Source organism: Solanum tuberosum, unplaced genomic scaffold (genome assembly GCF_000226075.1).
Source record: "Solanum tuberosum cultivar DM 1-3 516 R44 unplaced genomic scaffold, SolTub_3.0 scf00105, whole genome shotgun sequence".
Lineage (NCBI taxonomy): Eukaryota > Viridiplantae > Streptophyta > Magnoliopsida > Solanales > Solanaceae > Solanum > Solanum tuberosum.
Window position 1 is genome coordinate 995,680 of NW_006239031.1, and position 14,242 is coordinate 1,009,921.

Consider the following 14,242-nt stretch of genomic DNA (forward strand, 5'->3'; position numbering starts at 1 on the left):
TTTAAATTGTAAAAATAATAATACAATATTTGAAGATCAAGTAAATGTATTTACAAAAAAACAACTTAAAGGTTGATACCGAACATGGAACATGAAAAAAATCTCCTTGCTATATTTATTTAACAAACTAAAAAATCCCTATTGTCGGGGGCAAACTTTAATCGTAGCCGTAAAATGATGTTGGACTGGATTGGGCCAGACAACTGGACCATGACATCAGACTTGTTGCCACCGCTTCACTCATTTTGACCCGAATCCACCGACAAGGAAAATGTTTTCAATTATTTTTTAAAGAAAACATTTTCTTGTAAAATAAGTTTTTATCTTATTTTCTAGTAATTTCGTAAGCAAGTCTTTTGATCGATGAAACATAACAAAATTAAAAAAATATTTTTTCTCCATACCTAACACAAACGTTGAAATTCGCCACATATTTAAAGGATATTATAATAAATAAATTATTATTACTATCAAATAAACGAATTAATTAGGAAAAATAAAAAGTAAAATAATTTTCTACTACTATAAATAGGGAAGAGATACTTTCATAATGGAATGTAAGACTTTTAACGCATGAGAGCTTTCAATAAAAAAGAAATATTCTTCATTCCTTTTTTTTCACTTTTTTTCTCTTCACCAATTCACACTTTGTCCCTATTACTCCCTAGAATCTCTCGCTCTGTCTCATGCACACACAGACACACACTAGAGGATTCCTTGCTTTAGCTTCAAATCTCTGCTAATAATCTTGATTTCATTTTTCTCTCCTTTTCTCCCACCATAACCCCATATCAATTTTGTTCTACCCATCTTCAAAGGCCCACAATTTCCCAATCTTTGTGCTACAAGAAACCCTAGTTCTTCTAAAATTCACAGATTCTCAAATACCCTTTTCCTGATTTGGTGAATATATGTTGATTTTGGTTCATATTACGTTGTAATTCAGCTTAAAGGTGTTGAATTCAGGTTGGTTTTGGAGTTTGGATTTTGGGATTTTATGGGTATTTTGTAAATTGCTTTAAAGATTGATCTTTTTTTTTGTTAAATTGAAAACCCCCTCATTCCCAATTTTGCATCTTGCAGCAGAATTTGGGTTTGATTGTTGTTTCAAAGGGGAGAAAGTTTGAAGCTCAAGTTTTGGTGGATTTTGTGGTTTTGAATTGAAGGGATTTTTTTTTGTTTTTTTTTATATGTAGTGAAGTTTATTTAAGGATAAGAAGATGGAGAAATACGAGCTTGTGAAGGATATAGGGTCTGGGAATTTTGGTGTTGCAAGGCTCATGAGGAACAAGGAGACCAAAGAACTCGTGGCAATGAAATACATTGAGAGAGGACACAAGGTTTGCATAATTACTGTCTTCTATCATCAATCTAACATCTTCCAATCTTTTTAAATATCTGATGCTCATTGTTTTCGTTATTGTTAGTGTGTTTTTTCCCTCTTAATTATCAGTTAAACATTTTTTAATCAACCAGGTCCCCTGCTCTCTTTTTTATATGCAATATCATATAAGCTTCCTTAGATTTGAGATGCCACTTCTGTTGTAGATTGATGAGAATGTAGCAAGGGAGATCATTAATCATAAATCACTTCGACATCCAAACATAATTCGCTTCAAGGAGGCAAGTGTGTTCATATCATTTACTATTTCGCAATGCCCTATTGCTTTCATGGTGTTTTCAATTGAAAATGGAAAGGAAAGTTGATGAATAACTGGCCTAAACTGTTGTTCATTTGTTTTGTGAGATGCAGGTGGTATTGACTCCCACTCATCTTGCCATTGTTATGGAATATGCAGCTGGGGGAGAACTGTTTGAGCGCATTTGCAATGCAGGAAGGTTCAGTGAAGATGAGGTATAGTTAGAATTTCTAAATTCTGTAATTTTAGAAGGCCACACTTATGGGATCTTAAGAGCCTTGATTCTCTATCTTTAATGCCTCTCTCATTTTGTTCTTGCTTCTGTAATTTTAGGCCAGATACTTTTTCCAGCAGCTTATTTCAGGTGTCCACTACTGTCACAACATGGTGAGCAATATACAAGAATCTACAGAAAATTATTCATTACTGTGAATATATAAAATGCCATCTTTTTAATATAAGGGAGCTTAGTCCTCTTCAAATTTCCATTGCCTCTGCAGCAAATATGTCATAGAGACCTGAAGCTGGAGAATACCCTTCTTGATGGAAGTGCAGCTCCACGCTTGAAGATATGTGATTTTGGATACTCAAAGGTTGATATGTTCTGCTGAATGGTAGATATAGACATACTATCCCCATAGGGATCACTAAGATGCTCATAGTTTTCTTCTGCAAGTGCAGTCGTCCCTGTTGCATTCGAGGCCAAAATCAACTGTTGGGACTCCAGCTTATATTGCTCCAGAGGTCCTCTCCAGAAGGGAATATGATGGCAAGGTAGAGTAATTATGTGATTTTTTACATTTGGTGGAAATGCGTTATGCAAATTATTTTTCTCTGGCATCCATCTGTGTGGAGCTGAATTTGCTACCATATGTGTCATTTATTTTTATGGTATATACTACCTTTCCTCTTATGAGTAGTTAAGAAACTACTATAACTGGTCGCTCTATGACTTGTTAAGAAGCCACTATAACTCGCTCTATACTTGTTAAGAAACCACTATAACTGGTTGTTCTATGACTTGTTGAATTACAGATTATGCTTCCATCTTTGTGTAAATTGCATCTTTTTGCTTACACCCTCCCCTTCTTTCCTAAAGGTAGAGTTTTTTTACTGATCTTTATTCTTAGGCCGTGAACGTTTGCTTGTGATTATTTCAGCTGGCTGATGTCTGGTCATGTGGAGTGACACTTTACGTGATGCTGGTTGGGGCATACCCTTTTGAAGACCAGGAGGATCCAAAGAACTTTAGGAAAACTATTCAAGTGAGTATTTTCAAGTCTTCATATATCCGACGAACTTCATGCGATGCTTACTCCTTTTAATTTGGCTTTGATGTTTCTCTTCCAGCGAATAATGGCGGTACAGTACAAGATTCCTGACTATGTTCACATATCGCAAGATTGTAGGCACCTTCTCTCTCGCATATTTGTTGCCAATTCCGCAAGGGTATGCTCTCTTCTATCTTTATTGGGTGTATTCTAGTGGAAGTTTGCTTGAATTTTCAATGGGCTAACAATCTGATAGAGATGTTTTTTTTGATGAAGAACAATCTGATAGAGATGTTATGTGTTTAATGCATCATTTACTGTTACACAATGGGGTCTATGCATATGGCGTTGTGGTGCCATTTTCATCCATGCACATTTGACAGATTATCCTCCAATTAGGTCATCAGTGTTACCATATACTGTATATTTGAGATCGCCCTTATCTGAGCCAAAGAAAACTATGATATGTTGGATAATTACGTCAACCTTCCAACACCCTTTTTTACTTGATCTGAGCGTCATCCTTGGTCCCAGTAGTAACCCCTGCACTCTAGGAGTGAGTCGGTGTTGCTCATTTAGATGAATGCAACTAGATAATCTTATTCCGTGGTTCTTGTGAGGGTACTCTGTTGTTTAATCCTCCAACTAAATTTGAGTTAAATGTCTAAGACTACAACAATTGCTTGTGTCATTAAGTAAGCAGTGTTGTTTAGTCAGTCGGATCTTATTGCACTTGCCTACCCTATTCTTAAACGATCAGTTCTCCCTCCCCAAAAGGATGACGTTAACTTCTAATAGTGTGTCCTCTAAACAAATGGAGTTGGGATAGTTGTTTTTTAAATTCAGTTGCTACTGTATTAATGATTCCTTGTAACTTGGCTTTACGAAATGAGAGAGAATCAGAATCATCCAGAGGGGAAGTTAAGTGATATCTCAATTTGATGGTAATTTATGATTTTGTAATTGTTCCTATAATTGTAATGGCAGTCTGCATTTGCAATCTTACCCTTGAGAAAAATCTGAATCAACGTCTGCTTCGTCATCTCTTCAAACTTTCAACATTATAAAGTGTGTATAGCTCTGGAACATGTCATAAATAAACAACATATGCACTAGTATTAAATTTTTGCTTTCATTTCTCTGCTCCTGGCATTCTTACCATATTGGAGGGGGGAAAAGAAAAAGGAGGAAGTTATAACATATTTTAAGTAGGAGGATATTGTGGCTTGTCTAATAAGCAGGTTTATTTTGCAGAGAATCACAATCAAAGAAATCAAGTCGCACCCATGGTTTTTGAAGAATTTGCCTAGGGAGTTGACAGAAGCAGCACAGGCAGCTTATTATAGAAAAGAAAACCCGACATTTTCGCTTCAGAGTGTGGAGGAGATCATGAAAATTGTGGAAGAGGCAAAGACCCCTCCTCCAGTTTCCCGTTCAGTATCAGGTTTTGGCTGGGGAGGTGAAGAAGAAGAAGAGGAGAAGGAAGGAGATGTAGAAGAAGAAGTAGAGGAGGAGGAGGATGAAGAAGAAGAAGACGAATATGACAAACAAGTGAAACAAGCACACCAAAGCTTAGGGGAAGTTCGTCTCACCTAAGCGTAAATTATCTTGCTTGCTCGCGGAGAACTGTGGACACACATATAGCCTATTATGTCTTTGGCATTTCCTGTTTGTGTAAAAGTTGTTTCACCTGGGCCTACTTTATCCGTTTTGCTTGTAGAAACCTATTGCTATTAAGTGTGGCATTTCCTGGTCGTGTCAAGATTTTCTTTCTTCTGTTGTGTGGAACTTAAAAGAAGTCTGTAAATTTCGAGTTTTGAGGTAAGGAAGCTTGTGAATTATATTTTCTTAAGACAAAGGCATTGGTGTACTGAAGTTGAACCTTAGATGAGCCTGAGTTACAATTAACAGGAAACTTCGGTAAGTTTTGTTGTATGCATCTTAGATATATGCAGAGAATTTGCATACATGGTCCTTATGGTCTTTCAGTCTTATTTGCTTTTTATGGGTTTTGTTATTACTGTTGATGTTTGAACTCGTCAGTTTTTACATACATTGGATGACAAGCATGGTGGATTCAGAAAAGTAAAGGTAACGTGTTTGGGATTTGAACTTGGAACCTTACAATGAGTTTGGGAAAACCTAAACTATTGAGTTAATTTCTAGTCTTGTGTTAACGGGATTCGGAGCATCACTACCTTTGAAGTAAAGGTATAATCTGCGTACATTCTGTTCTGACCTCGCTTTATGGGACTAGTATGTTGTTGTTAATGAAGAATTAAGATGAGAAGATATATAATCCTAATGGTACAGTTTTTAGAGTCCAATTCATAATATATTTTTTCAATGTGGACAATGACAGCAATGATATTAATCAATTTAGTTAAGGAAGGATTACCTCACAATTAATTATTATTTCAATTCTTCTTTTAACCGATTCATCTAAATTTAGATTTTAATCAAGCAATGTTCAATATTTGATATAGTAATTCAAAATATGAGATGTAAAAATTAGAATAAAGCAGGCCGTTCTTTTGTTAAGAAAAAAAGGTTAGAAAAGCCAAGAGTGAAAGCAAGGTTGAGAAATATGAAATTCCAGCTCAATTGACACTTGCAAGAGTAGTCACGTCACATCTGTATTTTTCAACGTTCTATATTTGATAGTACTTCTTATTTGTTATGTTTTCACTTCACACTAAATTTTAAAAAGCAATATAAAATTGAATTTGTGGTCTTAAATCAAAGATATATCAAATATATCTAATTATGCTTTAAGTTTGTGATCTTGATCATGTTTAAAGAGTTGCCGAAAAAACGAAATGATTTTTTCTAAAAAAAACTAAAAAGAAAATCATGATAAAGAAATTAATATGGACGGAGTATAACAGCTGCTTTTTTGGGCTCTATATATTGGTTTATTAGTTTATTACTATTCAAAGATTCCGTTGGAAGTAGGGAAGGAAAGAGCCAAATCTATCATACTATTATTGCGGGTGTTTGGATTAGTTTAAAAGTTGATCAAACTTATTTTTAAATCAGTTTTTGAATTTTGAAAGTGTTTGGCAAATATAAAAATAACTTAAAATAAATCAAAGATGACTTAAAAGCATTCACAAGTAGTTTTTAAAATAGGTTAGGAAGTGTTTGGCAAGGTTAAAAATAAATTAAAATAAGTTAAAAACTAAAAGTAGGTCTCTTTTACTTAAAAGTCATTTAAGTTTGATTTTTTTATTTTTAACTTAAAACTAGTATTTTTTTAAGTCAATCCAAACATGCTCTTGTTTTTGTTCTTTTGTATGATCGCAACTTGGATCAGAATCAATTAATGGAAATAAGTGCAATTATGACAGCGTAGAATTTTATTTTATTTTCTCACCGTGAAAGCAACGAAGAAAGGTCGTTTTCTCTTTATGAAAAATCAACTTAAAATGGATGATGTTACAAATTGTTCATTTGTTTGGTACGTGACTGAGACTGAACCATAAAAATGGCAATAAAACTTTTAAATTCCTATGACATTTGTCTATCCAAACAAAGGAGTAAAAGTGACTTTCATGTGATGTGTATAAGCAAATCGTTCACGAGATATGATCAAAAGTTTAGGCCAAACGCATAAAACAGTCATTTTAGAACTATTTCAAGCAAATGTGTCTTTTGATCTTTTTCATTGCAAGTTGAAAATACTTTGTACATGGTGACTGGGTGAGTGGGGTGAGGTAGGGTGTTTTAACCCCAAGTAAAATCCTTCATTTTACTCTGCTTATTTTGACTTGGCATGGAATTCAAAAAAATAAAAAAGATTTTTGAATCATATATCCAAGACGCCATCGGAAGTACTGAACTAATAAGAAACCCTCTAATACCAACACAAAAATCTACTTGAAATGGCGAGGAAGAACATAACAAAGATCAGAAATCTATGAGAGGCATATGACTTCAAAAATATCTTGAAAAGCAAAGTAAAACATCAACCTTGGCAATGAATACGTACAGTAAACTTCAAGAATTTGCAGTATTTTCAACCTCCTACTGTAGAAGATCAATGAAACATCATAAATCTCTCTAGCACAGCATTGACAAAAGGATACCAAGATTCTAGTGCCTGGATTAACTTCTCTAGACGCAAAGTTCACTTCCAAAAATTTGATCAAGAAATATTTTAGTAACAAAAATCGAGGTTGCATTGCCTGTAAGAGAATGTATGGTGATCTCCAGCATTTCTTCAATTTGCTATTTTGGTAGACTCCTTGAGCACCTCCAGTAACTTTCTGGTCTCAGTCGTAACACATTCCCTATCAAACAAAGCAGATACAACAGCAACGCCTTTCAGGTTTGGGACCCCTAGTCGCATTACAGCCTGAGCATTAGACATGCCTATGCCGCCAATGGCTACAACTGGTAATTTGGAAGACACACAAACAGTTTTTAGGCCATCCAAACCAATTGTCTTATTGTTCTCTTTGGTATTGGTTGGATATACACCACCAGAGCCGATGTAATCAGCCCCATCTACCCATGCTTGCTGAGCGTGCTCCGGTGTTTTGCATGATACACCAATGATTTTGTCAGGCCCAAGAAGAGCCCGTGCAACATGAGCAGGCATGTCAGACTGCCCAATATGAACACCATCAGCATCACTAGCAAGAGCTACATCAATCCTGTCATTAATCAGCAGAGGAACACCATGAACTCGGCAGATTTTTAAACAAGCTTTTGCTGCTTCCAGAAAATCACCAGTGTCAACCTCCTTTTCCCTGTAGTTGTAATCAAGGAAGTCCACATCAAAATAGAAATCCAATGATTCTACTGAAAATGGTAGTAAGATATCTAAGAATAAAATGCTATAGTTGCGGCAACTATGTAGAGAAGGGTGCAATTCTTATTTCAAAAGTATCCTCTCTTTTATTCATAAGTTCCGTGTTCAGTTAAACTACGCCATATAAAATGAAACGAGTAGATTATAACATCCATAAGTCTGACTTCTGAAAGTTCTTGCAGACTTCACATTTTTTTTATATATTAAAAAAAAAAAGAGCCATTTGATCTAGAGTCCATTGGGCATTACTTAAATGCCTCTCAAGTTTGAGGAGATATTGTCAATAGTTAATGATGCTACCGCAAAAGAGGCTAAATATGCAATTTAAAATCAGTCAGCCATTTGGATTGTTATTGTCAGTTCTATTAGAAGGCGTTATTTGCTATTAGTAACTGTGTTCAGTCACACATTGACAGAGAGAACGGGTCTTAGTCTCCTTAAATGCTCTTGGGGAAGTCTCCCTGAATGACCTAGCTTTTAAAGTTGAGTTGGGCCAAAGGCCAATTTCTTCACATGGTATCAAATTTAAGACACATCAATCCCTGTTGTTATGCTTTTCAGTGTTGGACCTCCAGTATTATGTTATCCACACTCCAGTTATCCAGCCATGCATGTGCGATGGGGACCGTCCAACATTGGTTGAGCATGAAATCCTACTGTATCAGAATATTGATATGTAGAACTTGTGATAGTCCTAATATTTATAGGTCTCTCCACCCTAGGTTGAGTAAAATACAATCCTCAGTTTTTTCTTACTCGGAGGAATCAATAGGAAGAATGAGAGAAGGAAAGAAAGTGAACCAATTTTAAAGAAGCCACAAACCTCAGCTGAATAATGGAGGCACCTCCTTCTATGGCAGCCTTTACCGCATCAACTATTGAACGACCCCACTTTTTGTTCATCCTTGAGTCAGTAACAGCATAGAGAAAGAGATCACAAGGATCAAAAGGTCGTCGCTCAACGTTACTTTTAAGCTTCAACAGATGATCCATAGGACCTTGACACCCGCCTCCAATGGCAATGTTCTTACTATAAGACAAAACTGCTTCAACATAGCGTTTAGCTACCTAGCAAAGCAATTAAGTCGAATCAAATGAAGCAATGAGCAAATTCCATAATCAACAGAGAATCCAATAATAATCTTTTGGACTGTCACAGACCCACAATTATTTAAAAGAGAGGAAGATGGTTGGTTGGAGGGTGAATTTTGACTACCTGATGTCAGAGTTATTTGATGTACTCTTCCCCCTCCTCGCACTGCCTCATTAAAGGTACAAACAGGAGAAGGGCAGAAAAAAAACAACAGAACGTTGTTTGTAAGGTGTTTGTACTTGCACCTTAAACGGTTGTTTGGATCGTGGACTAGTTTGTACTAATTACATTGCAAGGATTGTTATGCCGTGAAAAATTATATAAGGTTTCTAAAAGGCGAATAATAATGGAGGTTTCTATATTGTTATGTAGTTTATATTAAGAATATTTTAGTGTTCAGATATACATTCTTATTTTACATAAAAGAATACAAAGAATCCCACACAAGTTATGCAGGCATTAGCAACAGTGCCAGGCTTAATGTCACAAACCAAAAGCTAAAATTGTAGTACTCCATTAATTATGCAGAATTAATACTATTGATGCAGAGTTTATGCTGCAAAATAAATGTTGTATTATTAGTCAGAATTTTATGTTTGGATTTTATTTTCTTATCTGGTCAACCAGATGGCCTATTGCTCATAACAGACCTGATACATCCCAAAGCTTCCAAGTTCCTTTACACCATAAACTCCTAACCTTGAGCCAATGTGCAATCTGTTTTGCAGCAATGTATAGAATCACATATATCCAGCTTGCATAATAAGTCAATTACCTTAACAGCAGAAAGCATTTGAGAACCCTTTGCTAGTTCAGCTGCAACAGTAGAAGCCAAAGTGCAGCCAGTTCCATGCGTATTTGGTGTCATTATGCGTGAGGACCGAAACTCATAGAAATCATTCCCTATAAGATCAATTGAAAAGACCGTAACATGTATGAGCATGTAGGTATTCAAGAACCATGAAAGCTTTCACGTAAGAACAAAAACAAGCATACAGTTAATTGACTAATTCCCAAAGATCTCAAGAAATTACTAGATATACCATCATAAAACACATCCACAGCATCAAGAGAAGCAGGGAGATCACCTCCTTTCACGAGTACATTTCTGTCCAAAAATTTAAGAGATTTTAACACATCAGAAAACAAAATCCTCTGTAAAGACTCAACTGTGACATATAATATAAAGAAGAGAATACACATCTTCCCTAATTTCATTAATTTGTATTTTACTTTTTGTAGATCTTCCCTAATTGCACTACACTCTGAACTAATACGAAAAAACTTGAACTAAACCAGCATAAGCTTTGCAGGATTTTATTCTATTTCTTATTGCCGAATACTAAACAATTTTAAACTTTCAAATATGTAAAAGAGCATTCTCCTTCTGTTTGAAATGCCGGCCATTCTTCTCCCACTCTTATAGCCCCAAATCAAGGAGAAGCTGGAGAAGGATTGAAGTTAACTCTGTTTAGAGCACCCAGAAAATGAGCCCCTAAACTCCTTTTTCAAGCATCTACAAGTTTCTTCTTCTTCTTCTTTTTAAGCTGGTAAGATATGTATATGTGATATAATCACCACTAAGCTAAGGCAGCACCATAATTACAAATAAGCCACGAACCCTACTGTGCAAAAATAAATTTACAGTGAGCCTATCAAATAATCAGCACATCTACAAATTCTATTTTATTCAGTTGTAGTTCACTCTCAAGTTAATTTTCCCTCCAAGCAAGATGAAGTAGGCATAGATCCATTCACAGAAGATCTCCTCGAAGTCTTCTCTTGTTAGAGAAAGTGAAAATTTTGTTTTTTATTTTCAAGATATGCAGCTGTCAGATATGAGATGTGTATAACTCCCTGCTACATGTGAATGGGTGATACCGTTATAGTTCTAATGATTCATAATGCTTTTGGTTGACTAATCAACAACTTGGGCCTCATATTTCCGGCAATCACGGATGAAGCGTGCTCAGTTGTTGAACCCTGGCCATTGTAGTTAATAGCAGAACATGAAGACTAACTGCAAGTGTGTGGGTGCCAAGACCCATATGCAAATTACTGTTCTGTGGAAGCCAAATGTAGAATTTGTGTATATCACACCTCTACATAAAATATCACCAATAAAACAAGGTTGAGAATGACGGACTAGTTGGATTTGCATAGAGGAAATGCATATGGGGTGGTGCCAGGGGAGGAGCCAGTCTTCTGGGGCTTCATCTGAACCCCCTTCGGCAGAAAATATTACTATTTATATATGGTTAAAATTATTTTTTTATGTATATATAGTAGATGTTGAACCTCCTTCGGTTAGTTCGTGTGTTTAGTTCTTCAAATTTTGAACCCTTATTAAAAATCCTAGCTCCGCGGTGCTACATTGTAAGCAAATGATGGTTTGAATGATTTAAAAGGTATTTAGTTCTCTCTTGTAAGTGATAGCTATGCACAATAATTTTTCTAGCAATGGACTTTGTCCATAAGTTCTACAGGTCAAGGTATCAATTTCACTGTTTGAAAGAAAAATCTCAAAAATTAACCTTGGACCAATGTCATGTATTGCTTTTGCAGCAGAACGCATGTCGGCAATTGTTTCCAATGGCACACCGCCTAGTAAAGCAGAAGCCTCTTTCAAATTTGGGGTCACTATATCAGCCATGGGAAGAAGCTCCTCCCTGGTATCAATGAAAGGCTATGATTAGACATGATTATCCAATGAGTTGAAACATAGAGAATAAACATAGAAGATTTCACACGACATTACAGCATATAAATGTAAAAATTACATCAGTACATATATCAATGAAGTTTCATATATTGTGCTCCAAAATTTATCACAAAAGCAGTGTAAATTAAAGACATAATGATGGTCATGCTTAATCCAACTATCCAAGCATGCGACAATTTACCATAGATAGCATGTCTGTATAGGAAGTTTAGAGATTGATTTATATTTCATGAATATGGCAGCAGAAAATTTAGCAATAAAAAATTGTTTAGTCAATAAATCCATATATGAGTTTACACGGAGGGCATGGAAAGAGTCTATCACTCTCAAGGTGACATACCTAAAGCTATCCAAAATAGAGGGACCAGCTAATGTATGTCCACTTGTGGATACCATAACAGGGTCAACCACCAAGGCTGTCTTCAAGCATTTGATAGCAGCATAGTTAATGTCGTCGAAATTTCAAAAACAGAACAAATATATTGCGTACCTTGTACGGGGAATTCCTTCAGACTTTGACAGAGGGTTTTCACTATGCCAGTTGACGGAAGCATGCCTGTTTTCACCTAAGACAATCTTAGTGTTGTGACGCAAAATAGACTACTGAGACATTAATGGAAACTGTAGATTGCTTAGTCCGAATAATGTTGGTATACTCATTCCATGTATAGCTTGAATACTGGATCGGGTTGTATATACAGTTGTGCAACATATACAATCGAGTAGACTTGAATAAAGCATTTGAGTCGGGTATAGAGGTAGGTTAATGTTGTTAAAATAACCATTTTACCCCGCCTGTCACATGGTATTAAATTATTTGATAAAAGAGGATAATAATCCCCTCCAGGATTAAATCCCAGTGTCCCCAAAACTAACCAAACATGGAACTCTCTTTTATCCCCCTGAGTATCCACGAACCAAATAACAATTAATTCTTTGTATTAATTTCACATATATGGTGACATTTGGATTCCAAAAAGAAAACTGAAAAACAATAATAGCATGAAATTTGTCCAATAAGTATCACTGAAGAAAATTGTGCTGATAATTCGAAAAACCAGTAAATTAGCCAATCATTTCCTTTATAAGGGATGGTCTATCTACATTACTTTCAGCCATCTAACCTTTCCTCCTAAACTATCTATACTAGTTATTGGTACGTAGTTATGAGTTTCTTTATATGTCATTTCCTGTAACAATGTCGTGGGCTAGTGGCAATGTAAGTTTTATACAACTGGAAACAAGTGATTAATTCAGTTTTCAATGGCAACTCTGAAAGACACATAAAAAGCAAAGAGTTTGAAGGAAACAGGGAGTATAATCCTACTATAAAGTTAAGCAACACTGAACCTGTTCCGGGAAATCTAAACTTAGGAGCATCAAATTAGCAATATATGAATATTCCAAAAAGAATATACTCATATTCCGGTTTGGTGCAGTATCATAACTTGACTGACATGTGGCTATAACTATTGATAATCTAATCAATGACCAGAACTATTACACTCTTCAATTCCTCAAATCAATGTATACTATACCGAAAATAAAATTATCAAATGGATGTTAACATCAAGACATTAACATGATATACTTACAACATTGGGCGGCATATCGGAAAGGACCGACCTCAACTGCTCTGCTACAAAATCCTCCGGCACAATGTTCACACCCTAGAATAAACCACACAACAAAATTCACAAAGGCGAACACAATAGCAAAATATCAATAGACTGTAACCTCGTGGAGAGTATTAATACCTGAACCCCTACGGTGTTTTGAGCAGTAACAGCAGTGATCACAGTGGAGCAATACACTCCCCGAGCAGCACAAGCCTTGATATCCGCTTGAATTCCCGCGCCGCCGCCGGAATCGGACCCCGCAACCGTCAGAACATGCGGAACTCTAACTTTGGACTCATCGCACGGGGGCGTGGAAAACTTATCGTCTTGCATTGCCTTGAGATACAAATACCTATATTGATGAATGCTTTTGATGCAAGCAGCGCCGGGACTCAACAGCACTGGAATCTAATAATTGAAATTCGTGTGAGGATCGAGTGTAGCTTTTTCACAACAGGTGCAGACCTGGTAAATATCATAGGGTAGCAAGCGAAGGAATGAGATTTTACCTGAGGTTTGGGAGTGAAGAAGGAAGTGGACAGAACCTGAAAGCATAAATGCGCCATGTGAGAGATGGATGAAGCTTTTGGGAAAGTGTAGAGTCCACGGGTACGGGTTTTTACCCGTGAGAGTCGACCCAACGTATCACTTGTGATTCTTCACTGGATATGTGGCAATTAGTGGCGTACAGCATAAGCTGATTTGTTTAAGATTTTTTGACATGTTGAAATTCCTAGTGACCCAGCTATTTGCAGAAAGAAAAAAAGAAATAGAAAAGAGAAATGAAATTTAAAGTTTGTGTTTAGATATATGTTTAAATTTTTAAAAAATATTATATATTTTATGAGTAGAAAAATAATTACTTGAAAAATTGGTTAAAGCTACTTTTAAAATTTTGAATTACATCTTAAAAAATTGTTTAATAATATAATCAAACTCTATTTTTGAAGTGTTTTTCTGGGGAAAAAAACAAAAGAAGGACATGGACAAACGATTAGTATTAAGTTGAATGCTAAACCAGATGGCCTACAAACTTCACAATATGTAAATAATATTTTTTTATAATTTCTTGAACAAAAAT

General features: G+C 35.7%; 2 protein-coding genes across 4 annotated transcripts; one reads left to right on the forward strand and one right to left on the reverse strand.

Moving 5' to 3' along the window:
* Window positions 1–563: 563 nt before the first annotated feature.
* On the forward strand, window positions 564–4,880 carry LOC102600490 (serine/threonine-protein kinase SRK2B-like). Of its 3 annotated transcripts, none has more exons than XM_006349293.2 (10): window positions 564–966; window positions 1,197–1,340; window positions 1,549–1,623; window positions 1,754–1,855; window positions 1,974–2,027; window positions 2,141–2,233; window positions 2,322–2,414; window positions 2,801–2,905; window positions 2,991–3,089; window positions 4,166–4,880. In XM_006349293.2, the coding sequence occupies exons 2-10, from the start codon at window positions 1,221–1,223 to the stop codon at window positions 4,505–4,507; spliced, it is 1,083 nt and encodes a 360-aa protein (XP_006349355.1). In that variant the 5' UTR covers window positions 564–966; window positions 1,197–1,220; the 3' UTR covers window positions 4,508–4,880. The 3 variants fall into 3 exon arrangements, with proteins under 3 accessions (XP_006349355.1, XP_006349356.1, NP_001274892.1); XM_006349294.2 differs by having other exon boundaries at window positions 1,202–1,340; NM_001287963.1 differs by lacking the exon at window positions 564–966 and having other exon boundaries at window positions 1,221–1,340; window positions 4,166–4,507.
* Window positions 4,881–6,842: 1,962 nt separating this feature from the next.
* LOC102601050 (thiamine biosynthetic bifunctional enzyme TH1, chloroplastic) lies at window positions 6,843–13,877 on the reverse strand. Its single transcript, XM_006349295.2, has 10 exons — window positions 13,671–13,877; window positions 13,300–13,569; window positions 13,138–13,212; window positions 12,033–12,108; window positions 11,883–11,958; window positions 11,355–11,489; window positions 9,864–9,928; window positions 9,596–9,723; window positions 8,551–8,795; window positions 6,843–7,665 (listed from the first exon to the last, which is right to left on the reverse strand). The coding sequence occupies exons 1-10, from the start codon at window positions 13,725–13,727 to the stop codon at window positions 7,134–7,136; spliced, it is 1,659 nt and encodes a 552-aa protein (XP_006349357.1). The 5' UTR covers window positions 13,728–13,877; the 3' UTR covers window positions 6,843–7,133.
* Between the last annotated feature and the right edge of the window lie 365 nt (window positions 13,878–14,242).

Coding starts and splice junctions, on each gene's coding strand:
- LOC102600490 (XM_006349293.2), top strand. CDS start 1,221: ATGGAGAAATACGAGCTTGTGAAGGATATAGGGTCTGGGAATTTTGGT. Junction 1,341..1,548: donor ACATTGAGAGAGGACACAAG/GTTTGCATAATT, acceptor CTTCTGTTGTAG/ATTGATGAGAATGTAGCAAG. Junction 2,234..2,321: donor GTGATTTTGGATACTCAAAG/GTTGATATGTTC, acceptor CTGCAAGTGCAG/TCGTCCCTGTTGCATTCGAG.
- LOC102601050 (XM_006349295.2), bottom strand. CDS start 13,727: ATGGCGCATTTATGCTTTCAGGTTCTGTCCACTTCCTTCTTCACTCCC. Junction 9,929..11,354: donor ATACATGACATTGGTCCAAG/GTTAATTTTTGA, acceptor ATTTTTGGACAG/AAATGTACTCGTGAAAGGAG. Junction 8,796..9,595: donor AAATGCTTTCTGCTGTTAAG/GTAATTGACTTA, acceptor TTGCTTTGCTAG/GTAGCTAAACGCTATGTTGA.